At 42.5% G+C, this 18,321-nt stretch overlaps 1 protein-coding gene across 13 annotated transcripts in view; it reads left to right on the top strand.

Moving 5' to 3' along the window:
* Nucleotides 1-17,747, top strand: part of epb41l2 (erythrocyte membrane protein band 4.1 like 2) — a 54,282-nt gene extending 36,535 nt beyond the window's left edge. For 3 of the 13 annotated variants that reach the window (XM_069686173.1, XM_069686182.1, XM_069686165.1), the window contains exons 15-24: nucleotides 3,787-3,837; nucleotides 3,954-3,986; nucleotides 7,233-7,400; nucleotides 9,456-9,524; nucleotides 9,877-10,497; nucleotides 11,535-11,663; nucleotides 11,884-11,982; nucleotides 12,203-12,283; nucleotides 14,013-14,127; nucleotides 14,462-17,747. In XM_069686173.1, coding sequence (XP_069542274.1) covers nucleotides 3,787-3,837; nucleotides 3,954-3,986; nucleotides 7,233-7,400; nucleotides 9,456-9,524; nucleotides 9,877-10,497; nucleotides 11,535-11,663; nucleotides 11,884-11,982; nucleotides 12,203-12,283; nucleotides 14,013-14,117 — 1,356 coding nt within the window. In that variant the 3' untranslated portion in view covers nucleotides 14,118-14,127; nucleotides 14,462-17,747. Of the gene's footprint in view, nucleotides 1-850; nucleotides 2,309-3,786; nucleotides 3,838-3,953; nucleotides 3,987-4,688; nucleotides 4,749-7,232; nucleotides 7,401-9,455; nucleotides 9,525-9,876; nucleotides 10,498-11,534; nucleotides 11,664-11,883; nucleotides 11,983-12,202; nucleotides 12,284-14,012; nucleotides 14,128-14,461 lie in introns of those variants that run through there. The other 10 variants (XM_069686191.1, XM_069686242.1, XM_069686209.1 and 7 more) reach the window with 10 other exon arrangements.
* The last annotated feature ends 574 nt before the right edge of the window (nucleotides 17,748-18,321 follow it).

Here is an 18,321-nt window from a genome sequence, read left to right as displayed (position 1 = left end):
CCTTTAGAGCATCTATTACAGGTAGACAGGCAGTGTACACACTGATGTCATCAACTTAACATCCTCTGGCGTGACTCTGCCCTGTAGGGATTCGAATGTTTCTGTGACAGTTTGCAGTTATGAAACTTGAAGTTAGACGCAGGCCACAACGCTTTAAGTTACTTGCAACAAGAAGGAGTCATCCCTATGCTAATATAATACTGCCAAGCATCTATACTTAGTGGATTATAAATTGGCTAAGAAAACCTAAATGCATTGAATCTATAATACATGAGTTGTAGCAGTCCATAGGGAAACAAAGCTAGCCTATAGAGTATGACTGTACGCTACGCATGCCTCCTGTTCCACCCACCTCTCCTAGCTTCCCCTCTTTGCTCCCTAACCCCCCCTCACTCCCCAGTACTGTGGAAAAACCTCTGCTTCAGCCTGCGCTGTGGTGGCACCCTGTTGACACTGTTTCTGCACACAACTGCACTAAGCTCAACCCTGCTGTGTTTACTTATAACCTGTTTGTTGTGATGTTCACTGACTAATGTTGTGTCTCTTTCCCTCTCTCTTTTGTCCTTCACTGGCTTCCTTATTTTAATTTAATCACTCCACTCTTGCATGGTCTCACTTCGATCATCATTTCATAAAAACGAAAATAATGAAATGATATTTTTAATGCACAATGTGTGGGTTTTATGTTCACCTTTTTATTCACTGCTACTACACTTGTGTGTACGCGGATCCTTTCTTTCCCTTCCCACTCTGTCTCTCTCTCCTCCTTTTGTTTTGCCATATCCTTCCCACCCTCATTTTTCCACCTTCCCCTTTCCCTGTGTGTTCTCTCCTGTAATCCCCCCATCAGTCTATCTTCATGTTTCCTCTCTCCTTCTCCTCATCATCCTCCATCTCCTCCATCCCCCCTTCCCTCGACTCGATCTCCGAGCTCGACCACGGCCTGTCAGACATTTCTGAAGACGACGACCTTGTCGATGAGGCGACCGCCTCACACTCCCCGTGGACCCTCCCCTCATACACCTCCTCTGATCAGCAGCAGGCTGATCTCGAACACATCATAGAAAACCCTCCGATGACAAACCCCCAAACATGCGGCTCAGAGTTTTCCGGAGGCGAGGAAGGCTGCCTGGCTGAAACCAGAGCGGCAGCTGGATTATCAACGTGGTGGAGCTGGTTCTCTCTGAGGGGTGTGGTTAAATATGTTTCCTTCATGCTGAGTTTTCTCTCCCTTTTTGGGAAGAATGGAAACAGGTGTCTGCCCATGAAGCTTATTTCAGGATTTACAAAGAAGCTGAGGTGTTTTACTCACACTGTGTCAAAATCAGCAGGGATATTAAAGCAGTTCACTGTAAATGCCCCCAAATCCATCCTTTCTAATGTGACTACGCCCAAATTACGTCACATTCTTAACAGCTTGCCATCAAAATTTACCAATTTTGTGGCGTTTATTTCGAGCTTTCTGCTTGCTAAATGCACAAGTTTGGTTCCGGCCGTTCTGTGGCGCCCAACACGACTACATCTGCCTTCTATTTCCTCCATTACCTGTCCTTCAATCGTCTCTTCCTTTTCCTCCGTCTCCTCTCTGCCCTCTTATTTCCTCTCTGTCCCATCCTCCTCCTCCTTCTCTTTCTCCACCCTCACCCCATCCATACACCGCTACCTCCTCAATCCCTCCCCTCTGTTCCTGCCCTGCCTGTTAGTCACCTTCCTCTTGGTTGTGATGCTCACAGCCAGCCAGTCGTTGGTCTTAGCTCTGATTTTAGCCACACCCCTCGGCCTCACCCTGTGCTACCTAGAGAACATTGTCTCCAGTCAGAGGAAGGCCGTGTTGCCGATGTATGTCACTGACACATCATATGATGAGTCTGACGATCAGTGCAGCTCTGGTTTCAACAAGCAGGCTCTTCCTCTCACCCCCACGCACACACCTCCTCGCAGCAGGCACACACTGAGTGCTACCTGGATGCAAGAGATGTGCGACCCTGCTGCATAGACACCCCCCCCAAAAGTCCACGCCTACACCTCTCTCCTTTTGTTCTTCTGTTTGAATGTGAACTGTAAGCTCCCCATTTTCACCCCCAGCCCCACTACTTCCCTCCTTTACCAGATGTTCTTTTTTCACCTTCCCTGCACACTAATTTTTTCTAATAAAGATTAGAACAGTAAGATTAAACAGAGTTGATAAAGGATTAATTTATAAACGAGAGACATAAATAAATAAGAAGTGTATTATGAGATTTAAATTCTGTACAGGGACTGTAAAGGACGGAGAGAGCTGTAGAATATAACGTGCAATGGAAAAATATAACATTAATGAGGCTCAGAGTACACTTTATTTATGTTTAGTAGAACTTTTAAATTAGTAAAAAGGCAGCTGCTCTGTTTAACACTCAGCTCATTATTGTCACATTCATCAAATCAAGTGACATGTTGATATAAATCCATGATATGCTCGATAAATAAGGACTTAATGCCTCTAATGGCGCTGAAAGATTAGCTTTAGATAAGATGTTTTAACTGTACAAAGAGATAGATTCAGTACCCCCTCATCCCTGTTTGCACTTTAAGCGCTTTGGTTGCCTATACCTGCTAATGAATGCTAAGAGTAAACAGTGTTTCACTAAGCCTGATAACTAAGCTTCAGGACACCTCAACACCTTCCTGTTGTTTGCTTTGTTTGAAGTCAAAGTATAACGGCTTTTATTTTGTGATTGCCGTTTGGCGTTTTCTTGCTTACCGTAAAATCCAGAATATAAGACGCAGTCTTTATTTTGGTGTATCCCAGAGGGAACAAAAATGCTTTCTATAGCTATTTATTAACAAATTGGTGTACACAAGTTATTTCAACACTATTTCAATTTATTTTCATTTGAAACGCATTCAAAACACACACAAATTATAGCCTACCATGTCGAGTTAGCAGTCTTGCTAGCTACCTATGCGGTAGTTGAGCTTGGCGTACGCTAACGTTGATTGTTGTGAGCATGGCGGCTGCACTGGCGATCATGATTGCGCATGTCCGTGACGAAGCTTTAGCTAGATTATAGCGCCATCGTCTGGTGAAATACTGTAACACAATAAAATAGCTCTCCCTGCATTTTATACTGGTATATTGGTCACACCGGTATACAGGACGCAGCCCACTTTTTGATGGAAAAAGAGTAATAAAAGTGCGTCTTATACACCGAACTTTACGGTAAAAAAACCTGTAGATACAGATTGATAAGATATGTGATTAACAGACCTGTTGGAAAGAATACTGGTATTTTCTGCTCATTGTCAGAGTTAATAACTGCAAGTGTTTTTTGAAGTTAAAGCTGCACTTCTGCCCTGCAAACCTTAATGGGAACTTAAGTAGTTGTAGCATTTTACTAGTTGTAGTTGAACAGTCAGTCTGATGTGGGTTTTGAACACAGTGTTGTATATTTTCAGCTGGAGATCAGTTAACAAGCTTTGCTGTTTTTTTTTAGAAATGAACGTTGCACATAAAAAACAGTTTAGGAAAAACATAAATGCATCATATGACAGAAACATACTTCGACACAGACTGTGAATCTGTCAAGCGCACTAAGTAGCACCAGCTGTCTCCCGTTATTGACCGCATCAGACTCCTTTCAAGTTACTGCTCGTGTTGGGTTTTGGTGCAAAGGTCACATGACCAGCTGTGCTCCCTGACACTTGGGGAAGCTTTTTCCCATCATCCATTTCACATTTTTCTTTCTCGTTGCCCCTGCCCTGCTCATTTTTGTCATCACTGCTGTCGCCATGACTACGACAATGAAGGTTGAGGAGGTGGACTTAAGCCCTGGTGATGCGGAGGCCACGCCCACCCAGGTCTGTAGGGCCTATGTTTAACCAGTACATAGTGTAAAGATGGTTTGGGATACTGGTGCAGTGGAGCGTACATGCAGTAAACCTAACCTTTCTCCCTCACTTTACCTTTTCAACAGTCACCTGGAGCCAGTGAGCTTCCCCCCTCTCAGGTTCACTCACTGTTATTGGTTATTTGATGGTGTATTTGGTCTGTCAATCATTTGCTTTGGTTGGTTTCTGGTTTGGTTTACTCTGAAGGGTGAAGTTGCCCTAGCATGATGATAAAGAGCCAGTTTTTACATTTCTCAGCGACTACAGACCCGATCTGTAACTTCATTTATAACTTTAATAGTTAGTTAAAAGTGTCTCGATTGCACTCTTTGTCTTCAGATTGGGCCTGAGTGTAAAAACTGACCCTGAATGGGGCACTTTCACTTCCGGTTGCTCTGCTGTGGCTTTTGGTTTCACGGTTTCAGTTTGATTTCATATATGTGGTTCATCATTATTGTTGGGTTTTACTGACAGCACATTGGGGTTTGATGGTTTGTGTTTGCATGTGTTGGTGTTCTGATGTTTTAATGCTTTGAATTTTGTTTGTGTTAACATGGGTACGAGCGCTAGCATCAGTACAAAATTGTGCTTGTACCCATCTTACAGCCTTCATTCACCATGTTGGACATTTTGGCAGTATCACTACATGCCTGATGTAGTTTTCTTTTTTTTTCAATTTATACTCTTAAGATTTATCATTTATTTTATTGTTTTTTGTTCTCATTTTCTTTAATTTTGCAGAGTTAAAACTTAAATTTAATTTCTAATTTTTTAATAATTTTTCTCCTTTTCATTTTGTTTGCTGTATGTCTGCCTTACAGAGTCCAATGAGAGTGCATGGGGACAATATTTATGTGAGGCACAGTAATTTAATGTTGGAGGTTGGTACTGGCGTTCGCCTGATGGCTGACAAAAAGAACTACATGTTTCTGTGTACTCTGACGCCATCAGAACTACAACTTCCTCTGAACTGTACTGAACTGTACAAGACTGCTGCCCTCTCGCACTCTCAGGCTCTGTGTGCATGCCTGCGTGTGTTCATGTGTGTGGACGTTTCTATATCAAGTCGACAGTCATTTCCTGCTATTATTTCCTATATGACTGAAGATATATTTATATTAAATTGTTTCAATGCCTGTTGACCTAATTCACCTAGCAACCATTTTGAACACATAAGCCAGGGAATATGACTCAGAACGTTGTCATAAATGACCCATAAAACAACATCGCTTGAAGCTTCACTTAAGTTAAAACAATGGATCAAGGTACTACAAGCATTGTCAGAGGTCTGGCTTGTGACAACAATAAAGTTAGTAACTAGTATAATGAAGAATTAGGGCCTGTGTCCGCCAACCACATTTTTTTTGCGCTGGCAGTCCCAATTTTTTAATTGTTTTCAGAGCTGAGCATCCTCCGACAAACAAAGCTGAATCCGAGGACGTTTTTGCTCACAGCGCTCTCAATGCTCTCAGTTAAAAACATTTCAACTTTTGGATCACCACCTGCTGGTCATTCAGTGTTAATTTTGGCAGCTATTTTAGATTTGGTCTTAAGTCTTAGTCTTAAGATGAAAATGCTTATTAAAAAGCAGACAGCCGGTGATCAGTCGTTTTTGTGCGGAAGCGGCGGCGAATGATGAGCAAAATGTCTCTTTTTCTGTGAACACATTTTAGTCCTGTCTCGTCTCGTTAACGTGTCGTGAGAATTTTTATTATCAACGATCTATTTTTAGCTCGTCAACGTCTCGTCTTCGTCATGGAAAAAAGGTTGTTGAAGAACATTTTACATCGTAAGTTTCATCAACGAAATTTGTCAATGTGACTTCTGCCTTACTGACCAATCAAAATCAAGAAGGGACAGGACTTCCATCATCAACTAAACCAGCTACAATGGTGGAGGAGAAGCTAATCCTTTCATTTTTTCGAGGGTACAATTTCCTTGTCTAGAGCTGCTGCTAATGCCAGGACACGACATATGTTTTCTTTGTAAACTTTACTTGAATAAAAGCAAATATTAAGCATCCAGAGCAAAGTAAAACAGACTCAACAGTCACAACCAAGTGAAGCGGAAGTGCCGCCAGACAGCTTTCGTAACCTAGCAACAGTAAGAGTTGGTGAGAAGCGCTCTGAATTTGAGGTTGTGGGTGCTGCCTGCACAAAAAAACGCTGTTAGTGGACACAGGCCCTTAAACAACTAAAGAGCTGGATCTACCATATCTTGGTTGGTGGAGACCAAAATAGAGCTAAAAGTAGATTGAATATTGGACTTAAATTAGCTTCTATTGTTCTCATATTTCAGGCCACACAACTAATGTAACAACAGACCTAGCCATATTACCTTTATAAGATCTTAAAATATCAAACCTGTGTGGATTTCTGCCCCCACACGGGCCAAATAAAAGAAAACTCGTTGAGACTTGCTCTTGTAGGAATTTTCCCAGGCTGAGCGTTCACAGTGGCTGCTTTGTGATTAGGGTCAGCTGCGTGTGTGAACATGGATTTTTATGCATGCTCTGTGCATGTCGAATGCTGTTATGTGAACATTTTTATCATGTTTCCAATCGTTGATTGACCGAAGAGTTTGATTATTGTCGGGCAGCTGTGTCTAACCTGACTAACCCTGCCTCCCTAACCCAGACAAGGAGCTTTACTTCTTTTCTCTGGTGGTTGGCTTACGACCTTGAGTGATGCGTGGTTTGATAACACACTAAAAAACAGCAACAACTTTCTATGCAACATGGGACTGATAGTGATGCCTCGCCGTATCGGAGAGGAAGTAAGATGGATGGAGCTGAAATAGAAAGACGGACGGAGAGAGGCGATCGCTATCAGCTCCATGTTCTGCCTGATTTATGGAACAACTCCTCGACAAGATGGAGCGGCCCTGTTTCACTGCAGCCTGCTTAAATACACATTCCAACACACACACACACACACACACACACGCTTGAACAAAATCCAGGTGTTAACCCAAATTAAAGTGTAAACGGCTCCAGTGAGGCAGGACGTCCATCTTGTCTTCCTCCTGATTGACAGACTAATGTTCCTGTGCCCTGTTGAACCAAATGTTTCCCCCCCTCCCCACCCGTCTCCTTCTTCCCTCCCTCCTTTCCACGCTCCCTCCTGATTTCCTTATTCACCTTTCCCATCACATTCCTCCTTTTAATGTCCTTTTTTCTATACTTTTTCTTTCACTTTCCTTTCCCCTCATCTATTCTTCCATCATTTCTCCTCCCACCTCATCCATCATTTTTATCCCATCCCTTTTTTCTTCCATCATTTATCCATACTTATCTCATTTACTCTCTACCCTGCCTTCCCCTCCTTCCCTTCCCTTCCTCTCCCCCCCCTCCGCTCCCTCATTAGGACCATGATAAGACCCAAGAGGAGGTCCTGAAACACCAAGCTAGCATTAGCCAGCTAAAACGCTCCTTTATGGAGGCGCCACCTCCCTCTCCTCCTCAGCCCAACCAGTGGGAGAAACGTCTCACCTCCTCCCCCGCTACAACGATACGTATCCAACAGCAACAAGTGGTACGTCTGATGGATGTTTGTGTATCAGGAGTCATGAGAAAGAACGCTTGAATTGCAGGGTGTTTCGCTTACAAGCACGTTTCAGGTTGAATGTCGTGTTTGCAGATGATTGCAGTTTAAATGACAACATAATACATCTGTCATTACGTGTGTGTGTGTGTGTGTCCTTTAAAAGGCAAAGCCCTCCTCTCTCCTCTCTTACTCCAAAGTGGACCTTTCTTTTGATGGGTTTGCATTGGTGGGGATTTCATGACCTGTTTGCAGCATCACTTGATGGACCATTTTCTTCTTCTTCTTTATCCCCTTTTTCAGCTGGACTCGAATCACATTCTTTTACATTCTCCTGCAGTAGAAGGGATGCAATATTTGCTGGTGTGCTTTTATTGTCTTTTGTTTCATGCTCAGAGGAATTTCTCTTCCCTCTGTTGTCTCTCTAATTTTTCCCCCCTTCTTCTCTGCGTTCTGTGTGTTTGTGTGTGTGTGCTGTAGAGCCTGGAAGCAGAGATAGCTTCCGAACTTTTCAGTAGACACTCTGGCACCGGCTTTTGTTCGGCCGCCGCGTCCGCCCGCAGCACTCCTGAACCAACACTAGATGCTGTTATAACCACATTCTCATCAACTCCTACTACTTCCACTGCTGTCTGCAACACTGCTGCACCACACAGGCTTCTAATCCCCTCGTCTGCTGCTGAGGTGCTGCTGCTGAACATTAAGGAGTCAGTTTACTTTGATTTGAGTCCATACACTATTCTAAGCTGCATCTGCCTGCTTACTGGTTAACCAGTGATTGATGGACTATTGACAGAATATTGGCAAAGTTTTGCTTCTGTAAAAAGTAAACTGACATCCTGTAATGTCTTACTTAATTTAGATGCTTGCCAAATATGCTCACAACTAAGGTTGTCAAAATGTCCGATACTTCTCGATACAAAGTGTTTAAAACGATACAATTTTTGCTTTCAATAGTCAGCTACCGAAAGGTACTGAAGCTTTAAAAAAACACATTTACAATAAAGTTTTCAATCCAAATCTACTGCGAGAGAGTGAGCTGTAGTCGAGTGACATAGGCAGGAGGTGGAGAAATGAAAAGAAAGCTGTGTAATTTCTGATTGTTTCACAACAACAAGCTAACACGCCTACACCTCCGTACAACCCCGCAGGAAGGTACAGGAGTTTGTTTGTCTGCAGCTGAAGTCGCGCTTCATCCTGCCGACTGCGTGTGTCTGCCCCGCCCTCTGTCACCTGCAGTTATTTTAACTGCACACACTCACAGGTTTGGCAAATACAGACGTTTTGTAAAGTTACGCTAGCGTCTGTTACAGACAGACAGAGAGCAGGGTAGAGAGACAGAGCTGTCGCCTGGTCTCTACCTGTTCATTTAGTCCCACAAACTTCACACTTCACAATTATTGACACCTAGAAATGTCCCAAACACAGCAGAAGAAAATGAGAAAATAGAGATAAAGGGCAGATTCTCTGCAGAAACAGACACATCTAAACACTTCTTATATCTATGCTAGGCTAGGCTATATTCTAAGATGGGTCTCAACAGGTTCAAAAACAAGTCAGTTTGTTTTTGTTGACGTGGTAACGAAACAGGTATCGAGTATCGTTTTACTAGTTACGTATCGAAGTTTAAAATTCTTGTATCGTGACAACCTCCACTAAAGACATGTAAGCTGTCCATAACGCCTGCTGTGGATGCTGGATGAATGTTGGACTTTGTATCAGACCATTCATCCTGAATGATGGGCATGGTAAACCTGATGTAAAAACAAGTAATTGATTGAATATTCTCTTTAATCCATTTTCCACGGACCTTTCTTCTTTCTATTATTCTTTCATCTCTTTTACTGCCCGCTGCAACGACCTTGATACCGTGTGGAAATGTATGTGCATGAAAGAAAAGTCAAGCAGGCCCAGAGAGGGAGATAAAAAGATGTAATCTTCTCTGCTGCTGTAGCAAACATCACTATAACACTAATGTGCTAACTGTGATGATGTCGCTTCTGCTGTGTGATTGATGACTGTCATGGTAACTTCTCTGTCGCGCAGGTGAGCGTGCCCCAAACGGAAGCAGATGCTGCTGATAACACGATCTCTGATACCAAAGAACCTGCAAAGGTGGTCCTAACGTTCTTCTATTAATCGATCCGTTCATGACGCTTCTCATCCCTCACTCCTTTCATTCCTCCTGCAGTCATCCATTCTTCACTGGTGTACTCATCTGTCTGACTTCCTGGTTGTTCTGCTCACTTCCTCACATCTTTGTGTCAACAGTTGAACATCCTCTTCTTCCTTTAAGTCCTGATTTTTGTTGTGTATTATTTTTGATTCAAGCCAGTTTAATTCTTTTATTTAAATGATCATGTTTTTTTTTGTTTCCCCATGCGTTTGTTGTGTATGTGCGTGCACCTCATTGTGTGTGTCTGTGCACTACGTGTACATGGGTGCGTGTGTTTGTGCGTGTGTATAGACGACTGAGGTCGAAATTGAAGAAACCGTTGTCGTCCAAGAGGTTTCCAAAGCGCCACAACCCGGACTTGTCACTGTTACGATCAGCTCCCCTTCAGAGCAGGACTTATGCCAGCAGGAAGTGATACCTGAAGAGGAAGAGGCTGTGGTGACGGAGGGGGGGAAAGCGGCGAAGCAGGAGAGCATTTCATCTGAGAGCGAGAGCGAAGAAGAAGCGGAGTACCATCCGAATGTCTCCGTGTCCATCTCTCATACGAGAATACCAGAGGAGAAGGAAGAGGAGGAAGAGCAGGCGAAGAAAGAGGAGGACACGTCGGCTCCCGATGCTCCTTTCGTGCCCCAACCTGTAGAAGCAGCCAGTCGAGACGGAGAGGAGTCCAGGGAAGAAGATGCAGAGAAGCAGAAGAATGCAGAGGTGGAGAAAGACAGCGAGAAGGAGACTGAGACTAGCACCGACGACCCGATGATGACGCCGGATGAAGCCCCTAACGGTCTGGCCATGCCCGAGGAGAGCGTGTGCACGCTGGTCGACCCCGCGGAGGAAGAGGAAGAGCCGAAAATGAACGGAGAAGCCTCTCTGGTGGAAGCGGAAGCTCGGCCGCAGGTTATTTGTTGCTCTGAGGTAAAGTCTTCACTGGGCCGACTGCGGAGCTTCCCCGGGCTTTGATCCCTCCTACCAACTGTAGAAACACCCACATTCTTCTTCCTTCCTGCTTACCACAGTGCCGGTTTCCTTCCTTCCTTGCTTGTGTGAATATTTAAGCCCCATGTACATCCTCACACTCGTGTTTGTCCTGTGAAACAACTCCAAAAAGTAGAGTTAAAAACATCTCTTTAAAACCATTCTTTTGGTGTGGTGGTGTCAAGTTACCATCCCCTACATTTTTCATCATCTTCATATATTGATCTCATACTTCATACCATCCTCCCGCCCCACATGTGTGGCGTGTTAGCCCTCGTCTTCATTGTGTTTCAGTGTTGTGAAGTAAATGGGGCCTAATTGGGGGAAACGCATGATGCTTTTAGGTGCATATTTGCTTTTTGCTCCGCATGCTGTACTTCACCTTCATTGTGTGTGCGTGTTTGTGCGTGCTCCACGTGTTTGGCAGTGATGCTTCCATCTCTGCTAAGTGTTTAATGTATTCGCCATGGTAGTGTTAATGTGGAAATCATCATTGCCAAGCACTTTGGAAATGCCATCTGAATGTCATCTTTGCATGCTGTTTGCACGTTAAGTGCTGTTTTGTTTGTGCGACTGCTGTTTGAGTATTGCATGTTTCATCGGCTCGTTTGCATGTTTCGTACTGTGAGTTGCACGTTGATGCCAAAGATGTTGTTGTGGTGTTGTGTGCATTGCTGCAAGTAGTTGTGGTCAGTATACGTTGGTTTGCATGAGTTTGGGCGCTCTTGCATGACTTCTACTGCATGTATTGGTTTACATTGTGTTTATACATCCACTGTGTGTGGAACTACTCCCCTTTAAATACTATCCTGCTAATGTTATTGGAATCTGCAGTTAATTTAAGCACAAATTCAGATTGATTGACTGTAAAGTGATGTACCAAAGTTAGCTCATAGACACCTCCATGTTTCCTTAACTGTCTAACTTATTAACCCTCTTTCCTCCCCCCCTCACTTCTCTCTCTCCTCCCCTTCTAGCCGCCCGTGGTAAAGACAGAAATGGTGACTATATCAGACACGTTTGCAGCCCAGAAAACTGAGATAGCTACAAAAGAAGTGCCCATCGTACATACGGAAACCAAGACCATCACATACGAGGCCGCACAGGTGCAACCTTAAGAACCACATTTAGACTTTTTAAAGGCTGGTTAATGTTAATGTGTCCAAGAAGCTTCCTCTAGTGCATGCTGTCATGGTTCATTCCTCCTCCCCTCGGGGAAATCATGTGTTTAGAAGTCGGAGTGTTTTAGAGCAACAAACATCCAACGGGGGATTTTGTCGTGGGTACGCACAAGTAATGATCTCCTCTTGTCTCCTGTGTTGTCAGTTGGATGGTAACGGTGACGGCGAGCCCGGCGTGCTGATGACTGCTCAGACAATCACCTCTGAATCTCTGTGTACTACCACAACCACACACATTACCAAGGTACACACACACACACACACACACAGCAGCCTGATGCATTATGAAGGCAATTACCCCGTCATTGTTAATGTTATCAAACTACCATTCAATCTGCTCTCCTCATATTGGTCTAATTAGCTTTGACATGTTGAACTGTCATGCTGTCACGGCCCTGATGGTTCATAATAATAAGCCCATTATAAGAGACACCAAAGCATCGTTGTTGTAAATGTTGTTGCAGACGTTAAAGGGCGGCCTATCAGAGACGAGGATCGAGAAACGCATCGTCATTACCGGCGACTGCGACATCGACCACGACCAGGTCAGTCGCACTGCAGTCACACAGCTCAGCCCTGTAGCTTGAAAATGACATCAAAATCTTCAGCCCCAGCTTACTATATTTAAGATTCAAAGGTTTTTTCATGGTTACTTGGACTTAAAGCAACAATTAAACACCTACTGACATGTCCATCATGTTGCTTACAGTTTGAATGCACAATTTGATCACTTATTAAAGATGCCAATACGTCAATAAACCCACCATCCCATCCATGCATCCAGGAAACGGTGTCTTAAACCTTTTTGTTTTTGCCATGCTGTGTCTGATTTTGTTAACTGTGTCTTTGTCTTTGATTGTCAGATTTCCACTGTGACAGAAAATCACATTTGTAGATCACATCTTAATGTTTGTTCTGTCGACAAGCACGAGTTATAAATGGAAATATAACCATGAACTCAAGTCCAGACTTTCAGTTTGAATTTAAGGATCTTAACATCCTGATGAGCTCCCCTAAAATTTTGCGGACTATTTGTCCCCTACTCACCCTCATTTCTATGACGACCTATCAGGGCCATAAAAAAAAAAAAAAGAGACTAAGACGAAGAGAAGAGTAATATTCCAAGAAAAACGCAAACAGAGATTAAAGTGGTAAATTTGTGAGAAAATAAGTAGCTAATTTATGAGATTACAAAGTCAGGAAAATAGTGTTCATAGGAAGCTTTTTGAGCCGCGACAGAACCTTTGAGATTTGAGATCAGATTTCTTTGCTCTCGTTTTACCCCAGGGGTTACGATCACAAATGAAAGTTACCCTACGCACTCACGACGGCTACTAAAAGTAGATAAATGTTGCATTAGGGACAAAAATATAGGAAACTACTTTAAATCAATGGTTTCAGTTGTTTTGTTGTGTGGATGGAGGCTTATATAACAAACAACGACCTTAAGGTTGTGGCTGACTACTATATGAAGTGCGTTACACACTTGGGTGGGTGTCCAGAGAGGATTCCTGCTCATAAGTTTGTGAGTTATTTTCTCACAAATTTGCAAAAAAAAATTCTGGCAAATTTATCACTTCAACCTCAGAGAGTTTTTCCTCCTGCAAATTTTAAACTTGCATTTTTTTCTAAATATTACTCTTCTCTCTTCATGTCTCATGATTCCTCTGCATACAGACCACTCTGTAAAATATGATTTAAAAAAAAAACCTACTTTGCAATTATACGTTTTTTAAAGACCTGATCAAACTGATTTTATTTGGACTCTGTCTGCTGATACCATCTAATGGTTGGCTTTTACTCTTGTCAGTTGCTCTGACAAGTTGAACTAGAGTAAATCAGGTGTGGAAATGCACTTAGTACCTCTGATGTCTCAAATATTCGACGAAGAAAGAAATGTGTTTTGTCCGGTTTAGATTTTATGCACGATCCCTCGTCCACTGGTTTGTTTAAGTTGCTTGTCTGGTTTAACTGGCTGGATTTACATTTTGTGTCGCATTGAGTTGGCAGTGGGATTTATTTGACATAAGTCTCTCTCCACTTGATGCGTCCATCTGAAGCCATTTTACTTCATCTACTTTCCACTGTTAACCCACAGAAGTAAAACGGCACACTGATCGTAAATCCAGCATTCTTGTCTTTTTCTTTCTGCTTCTTTTTAAATTTTTCATTTAACTCCCCTCCCCCCACCCCTCCTTCCTTCATCTCCCCCCTCCCCCCCACTGCCTGCCGTGCTCGGCGCTGCCACTGTGTGGTCGCCCCTCGGTACTGCAGGCACTAGCCCAGGCCATTAAGGAGGCCAAAGAGCAACATCCTGACATGTCTGTCACCAGAGTGGTGGTTCATAAAGAAACTGAGCTGGCTGAGGAGGAGGATTGACAGAACGCAGGTAATAATAATAATAGTAACTGATTATTATTATTATTATTCATGGTGAAAGTAATATTTAATAACAGTGGGGGTGCGTATAGTGGATTAATTACTGAAGGCAAGCACTGAGAATTACTGAGATGAAACTCCCACACATGAAGCTGTTAAACCATCATCACACACGAGAGAAGGAAGAGAAAAGAGTATTCAATTTAGGAAGGTAGGCAGTGACTGATGGAGGATTGTGTGTGTTTGGAGAACACAATAGGAAATATTGTGAGTGGAAGGCTGAGTGTCAATCATCATCCCACCGCCCCGGCTGATTGCCTTCACCTCTGCTTCCCCCACTCCAGAGCTGAAGAGCCCATCGCGACTGTTTTTCTCTGCTGACGTCAAACGACCTCCATCACCCTACGACAACCAACCGTGACCGACTAAAGAGGAGGAGAAGAAGAGCTGAGGGAAGTCGCCAATCTCTTCCCTGGTCGGTCTTTCTTCCGTGTCTGTGGTGCATCTAAACCCCCTCCCCCCCTCCCCCCGTCACTCCAAAAATCAAGAAAAATAATATTCTCGCTCTTTCTGAGGGAACAAAATAGAACCACTTTGTTAGTTTAACATTTGTAGTATGTTTTTATTTTTTTAATAGTGCTTTTTTTTTTTTCTTTAACTGTTTTACAAAAAGAGAGAGGATAGTGTGTCTGTCATGTAATGCAAGAAATAAAAGCTATAGGGATGTACTGATAACCCATCCTCGCGCTATACTCAGCTAAAAGTGAACCTCTATAGTCACTTCTTTTTCACCAGTACCAGTCATACGCATAAAAAGACCAAGCAATTCAGCCTTTTTCATACAGAAAACGGCTTTTAAAGTGTCAAAAAGTGATTAATTTGGACTCAATTTTGTACTTGGAGGTTTGAATCAGCAGTGGAAAAGTGATATTGGTGCATTCTTAGACAATTACAGCTCCCTCCCTCAATTTATTATGGTGCAAGTAAATGTTATTATTATTTTTTTAACAAAAACACTCACTCATTATTATCATTAAAACACATTCGCGGTGAAGTGAGCAGCAGAACCAACCATGTCTTATTCTCACGTTTTAATGCTAACGGTTGCAGGAAACAGGGAGCTGTAACTTAAAACATCGCCGTCAAAAAAAAACAACAGGTTCATGAATTTTATGCTTATGTTTTTTTTCTCTGTAAGTATAGTTCTTACTCATCCACATTCCTCGTGTGTTACCGAGCGGCGGAGCGAGTTCATGTTCAGTTCAATCCACTTTTAAATAAACTTTAAGAAGACATTTTACTGGTTTTACTGTAGGTGGGAACGGATGGGTTTTTATTTGGGTCGGTAGGTTTGGCTTGAATTAAGAAGCCAAATGATGCAGCTGGGATTAATTCTTAAGATTTACTGTATGTAAATTGAACTGAAGACGAACTGACTCTAAAGCTGGTGTATGCGACTTTCTGTACAGTACAAATGAAGGTTATTAGATGGGAGCAGTAATGCAGCTTTTTCATTCGCTAAACGCTCTCCCTGGGCCCGCCCACTGTACGACATTAGCCATTCCTATTGGGCCACAGGGAAGCAAGGGAGCAGACTTTTAGATTGGGAGAGAAGACCTGTAAACTGAAGGGGAATTGGGAGATAGAGGCGGAGCTGTGCAGTACCAACTTACAACTTGGGAGTGAAAGAAGAATATTGAAGCATGTTCCACTCCTGTTATTTTGCATCGTGCGGATAGTTTAGGAAGCTGTTATTAATATTTTTTAAGGCAAGGCAAGGAGTTTTGCGCTACAACAAGCACAGGTACCAAAATGAACTTTAAACCAGTTCTGTCCCACATTCAGAATCGCTACCAGTTTGCTAACTCTGCATCAGAGCCTGTTTGTCGTCACAGATCAGCACTTAATTTCACTCCCAGCTTCTTCTTTTCAGACCAGACTAGACGATAACGATAACACGACAGGATCTGGGATTAAATTAGCATGTCTTCACACATTTTTTTTTTTATCTTGCAAGAGTATCTTGAGCGAGTCTAGATAGAAGGCTACTGTGTTGATTGGTTTGAGAGTGTGTAGATAACAGATCATTCTGGCTCTTACGGCTCGTCTAGATAAGATTATCTTTGACCCCCACGCTGGCTGTGCTGCAACTGTTTCACCTCAACCAAATATTTCTCCGCATTAAACTGATTATATGCTGTTTAATTTCAAAATGTATATTACATTTCTTTCACACAAAAGCAGTAAAAATAAGAGTCTGTCGGTACACTACAAGCACACATGGAAACAGTTACAGCAGAGCAGTGAAATGCAGCTTAAAGGGAAATGTATCCGAGGGTTTGAAGTGCTCTTGAAACCCCTAAATGGATTCTTGTCATGTTTTATTCATTTTCCGTGTCCTTTTACCCAAATGTTCAGCAGTAAAGTTCAACAAAAATGTGACTCTGTGTAAATATTGGTGGCATTCAATGGGGTAGAACAAGGTCCTTGGTTTTAATGCATTTAGTTGACTCAGAAACTGATTGTTAGCAACAAAAAGTGCCACAGATTAGTCTAAAAACATTCCACCTGTACCTGCCTAGATCTGTCCGATTGGACACACTATAATGGCATTTTGAATTGGAGTCAACAAAACACTTTTCTAAGAGATGTAATAAAGTCTGGGCGTTCATTGGGAAACACTGGTTGGACCTCTACTATGCAGTTAAATGACATTCCAGATGAGGGGGACGCTTTAACCTCTGACCCTCCTACAAAGAAACGAAGCAGCAGAAAAACATTTAAAGTCTAGGCAGCTTTGGAAGCTTTTGCTTTTCAAAATAAAATAAAATCTGTAGCGATCTTTGTAGGCTTTCTCGTAAACTGTCGTCTTTTCTCTGTGAAGCTGATCTAGTTGTCTAAAGGTGGGATTTATTGTGTGCTCTCTTGGATATTTTTAATATTTTCACCGTTTTTGGGACATCGAAGGAACACCACTACAAATCATTTCTGCCACCATTTCCTTTTTGTACTTTTAGCCCCCATGTTTGACCTCCTTTCAGGGGGGCTGGGCTCTGTTTTGACCAATCACAGGAGCTTTGGGCAGCGAGGTCTGGTTTTCCAAAATGTTAGCGGCGTTTTCTGGTCGATTTTCTCAAAAAATGCTCTTAGAAACGAATGTTTTACAATCAGTAACTTTTATTAAGATACAATAAAGGCACACAAACTCAACGTAATGTCGCTCCAAGCAACAGATGATGATTCAACGCCAGCTGATGTTCAAACTGTCAGGGATCTCAACATGGAGACATTATGGAGGGCGAAATCACACAGAAAATATCATATATACTGCCGTTATATACGCTCTAATTCAAACAGTAACATCTCTCTGTATAAAGCTTTAAAAGGCTTATGTTACACGAGTAAGGTCAGTTAATACCAGCACAGTTTTGTATTTTAGCTACTCCAGACTTTGTAAAGAAACACATTTTGGAAACGCGACCACAGCTGCCTCATCGCTCCTCTTTTAGCCAACCAATGATCACTGTAGGGTTTTTCTATCTAGCAGCTTGATTGTCTTGTGTCTCCCCACACGCAGCCACTCCTTCCCTGTGTAACACTGTTTAAATAAAGGATTGTTATACTCTGAAATCTTTCTTCATGTTCCTTCATTCATTCATTAGTGCATTTATTGATACACTGTCCTGTACATTGAACTGTTATATAGACTTTTATGAGCTGACAGTGTGTGAACAGTCGTTTTAAATGGTTGTGTTACAAAAGATAATAGTTTGAGGGGGACAGAAGTTTGTCTCAAACTTACATAAGATAAAAAAATATCTGACCCTTAAACAAGCATTTGTCTTCATTACCTCAAGATTTCCCTGAGTGTTTTAAATATGTACAACATACATGTAATGTTCACATCTTAGGTGATTTAAAGATAATGTTTTAACATTAATCTTCTAAAGGCACTTTAGTTTCGCCTGATATACAGTATGTCCCTGCTGGTGTTAGAGTTCAAGTGTTCATTCTGCCTGTTAGTCCTGAAAGGTGCGTGACTGCTACCCGACACTCCTCCGCCTCCTCAGGTCTGCACCTCTGTGTAGATGCCCGTAGATGGCGCTTCTGTCTTGTGGAAACCCCGACAGATCTGCCTCAACTGTGGATGAATAAAGATATAGGGACAAAAGGCAAATTACATGGATAAATTGTCTCGGCACTG

Source organism: Semicossyphus pulcher, unplaced genomic scaffold (assembly GCF_022749685.1).
Source record: "Semicossyphus pulcher isolate SPU_LCO1_2020_fin unplaced genomic scaffold, fSemPul1.0.p SCAF_11, whole genome shotgun sequence".
NCBI lineage: Eukaryota > Metazoa > Chordata > Actinopteri > Labriformes > Labridae > Semicossyphus > Semicossyphus pulcher.
Note: the sequence above shows the minus strand (reverse complement) of the source record. Positions and strands in the feature narration are given on the sequence as shown.